The sequence below is a fragment of the Neovison vison genome, chromosome 7 (genome assembly GCF_020171115.1).
Source record: "Neovison vison isolate M4711 chromosome 7, ASM_NN_V1, whole genome shotgun sequence".
NCBI classification, from domain to species: domain Eukaryota; kingdom Metazoa; phylum Chordata; class Mammalia; order Carnivora; family Mustelidae; genus Neogale; species Neogale vison.
This window is the reverse complement of record NC_058097.1, coordinates 192,006,115-192,008,796: the sequence shown is the minus strand read 5'-3', so window position 1 is coordinate 192,008,796 and position 2,682 is coordinate 192,006,115. Positions and strand designations below refer to the sequence as shown.

At 35.9% G+C, this 2,682-nt stretch overlaps 1 protein-coding gene across 1 annotated transcript; it reads left to right on the top strand.

Moving 5' to 3' along the window:
- Nucleotides 1–933, top strand: LOC122914385 (olfactory receptor 4C11-like). The gene has a single exon (XM_044261003.1). It carries the CDS (start codon nt 1–3, stop codon nt 931–933), a length of 933 nt encoding a protein of 310 aa, XP_044116938.1.
- Nucleotides 934–2,682: the final 1,749 nt, after the last annotated feature.

Here is a 2,682-nt window from a genome sequence, read left to right as displayed (position 1 = left end):
ATGGAGCAAAATAACACTGTTACTGAGTTCATACTGCTAGGACTGACCCAAGATCCAATGAAAAAGAAAATGGTATTTGTAATTTTCTTCATTTTTTATTTGGGAACTGTGGTAGGGAATTTGCTCATTATTGTGACCATCAAGTCCAGCCGCACACTTGGGAGCCCCATGTACTTTTTCCTATTTCATTTGTCCCTTGCTGATTCCTGTTTCTCAACTTCCACAGCCCCAAGACTAATTGTGGACTCACTCTCTGCACAAAGAACCATATCTTACCATGAGTGCATGACTCAAGTCTTTGCAATACATTTCTTTGGCTCCATGGAGGTCTTTGTTCTCATCCTCATGGCTATTGATCGCTATGTGGCTATATGTAAACCCTTACATTACCCAACCATCATGAGACGGCAGGTTTGCACAATCCTGATCGCTCTTGCATGGGTAGGGGCTTTTATCCATTCCATTACTGAGGTACTGCTGGCCTTGAAATTGCCTTTCTGTGGGCCCAATTTGATTAATCATTACTGCTGTGATTTGCAGCCCTTGCTGAAACTTGCATGCATGGACACATATATGATCAACCTAGAATGGGTGTCTAACAGTGGGAGCATTTGCACAGGCAGTTTTGTGTTTCTGATGATTTCATACATTGTCATATTGCATTCACTGAGAAACCACAGTGCAGAAGGGAGGAGAAAAGCTCTCTCCACCTGCATTACTCATATCATCGTAGTAGTGATATTCTTTGGTCCATGTATATTCATATATGCACGCCCCCCAAGCACTTTCTCTATGGACAAGATGGTGTCCGTATTTTATACTATTGGAACCCCTTTCTTCAACCCATTCATCTACACTCTGAGGAATGCAGAAGTGAAAAATGCCATGAGAAAGCTATGCCATATCACAACTACCTCAGAAAGCAAGAGATGAAGTGAGGGTTTTGGTTGATTCTTTAATCTGTACAGATATCAAATGTAATAGTGTATATCCTCACTTATCTAACATACTCTATTACAATGCACCTAATTTCCTTAATTTTTACTGTACTTCTGCCCTCCAACTTGTACCTTCCCTCATACCAGCCAGATTCTTACCTCTCCTGAGAGTTCACTTCTGACATTGTTGATTATGAAATACTCACATTTAAGTTTACACTCTGGTTTGATAAGAAGAAAGATATTTATACAATTACAACTGTTCAAACAGTGAGTATTTATCAGTAAAATAGAGCATATTCTCTAAGATTTGTAATTCTCTTTGTAGAAAATTTCAAATAAGGTATCCTGTTTTCTCTTGAACACATCAGAGCAAAGGAACTAACTTTGTGTGTCAAGAATTATTTTTGTTATATCATTCATTCATTTAAAAATTTCTATAATGATGAACCTCTCACCAAAAAGGTATATATATATAATTTATTATTTATAATAAATTATTTTTGCTATTCTCCTTATTTTTTCCTTTGATGATCAGGATAATTGAAGCATTATGTATGGGATTTTTTAAATGTAGCATTACATGGCCTGGAGATATCCAGCTAAGTTGTATGATTTGTATATAGGAGCCACAAGAGAATTCTGCAACTCTAAAAGGAAAAGAAGCAAAATAATGTATGTTGTCAAAACTAAATAATAATTTAAAATACATCATAGTTAAAACATATATTTTGAGATTAGGTACAGAAGGGTAGAACCAGGTTGAAAAGGGGAAGGGAAGCATGTTATTTCATTTACTGCTATGTTTTATGAATGGAATAAAAGAAATTACCAGAGACATTCAGAAATACTCAATTGAATGTCTCTAGCTAATGGAGTTGGAGTGAACCTGCTTTTGCAGCAGGAAGCCGCTTTGTTTCTCTGTTTGTCCTTTCCTAGTAAAGCGGTAGTGTGGATTGACAAGGTAGAATTGCCAGTAGAATTTTGGTGTTCATAGTTAAGACAGCAGATTAGCAACCATGACTTGAATATGTGCCTTCCACGGATATTGTCATGAATTTTTAACTCATTGATTTCAGAGAGTACAAGAATGTTAATTTGAAGGTGTACATGCCCCTGATTTTTATACCAGCATTATCTACAATAGCAAAACTATGGACACAGCCCAAGTTTCCACTGAATGATGAATGGAATAGTCATGGGGTATATATTATCAGCCATTAAAAAGAATGAGATCGTGCCATTTGCAATGACATGGTTTGAGCTAGACACTATTAGGCTAAGCTAATCAAGTCAGTCAATGAAAGAGAAATACCACATGATTTCCCTCATGTGGAAATTAATAAAATAATGAGTATAGGGAAAAACAGAGAGAGGTGGGCAAATCAAGAAATAGGTTCTTAACTACAGAAAACAACCAGATGGTTACCAGAGGGGAGGTGTCTAGAAGGAGGGGTTAAATAGGTGATGGGGATTAAGGAGTGGACATGTTGTGATGAGAACTTAGTATGGTATGTAAGTGTTGAATCGCTAAATTGTACACCTGGAAATCATATTACACTCTATGTTAATTAACTGCAATCTAAAAAAATAAAATAAAATAAAGTAAATTAAAATAAAATTCATTACTTTCAGTGTATTCAAGTTTACCACATCCTTAATAACTGTTACAAGATTCCATTTTATTTTAATGGTGTTGCCCATTTTTTACCTGGAAAAGTCTTTTAAATGCCAAGAGTTTCCT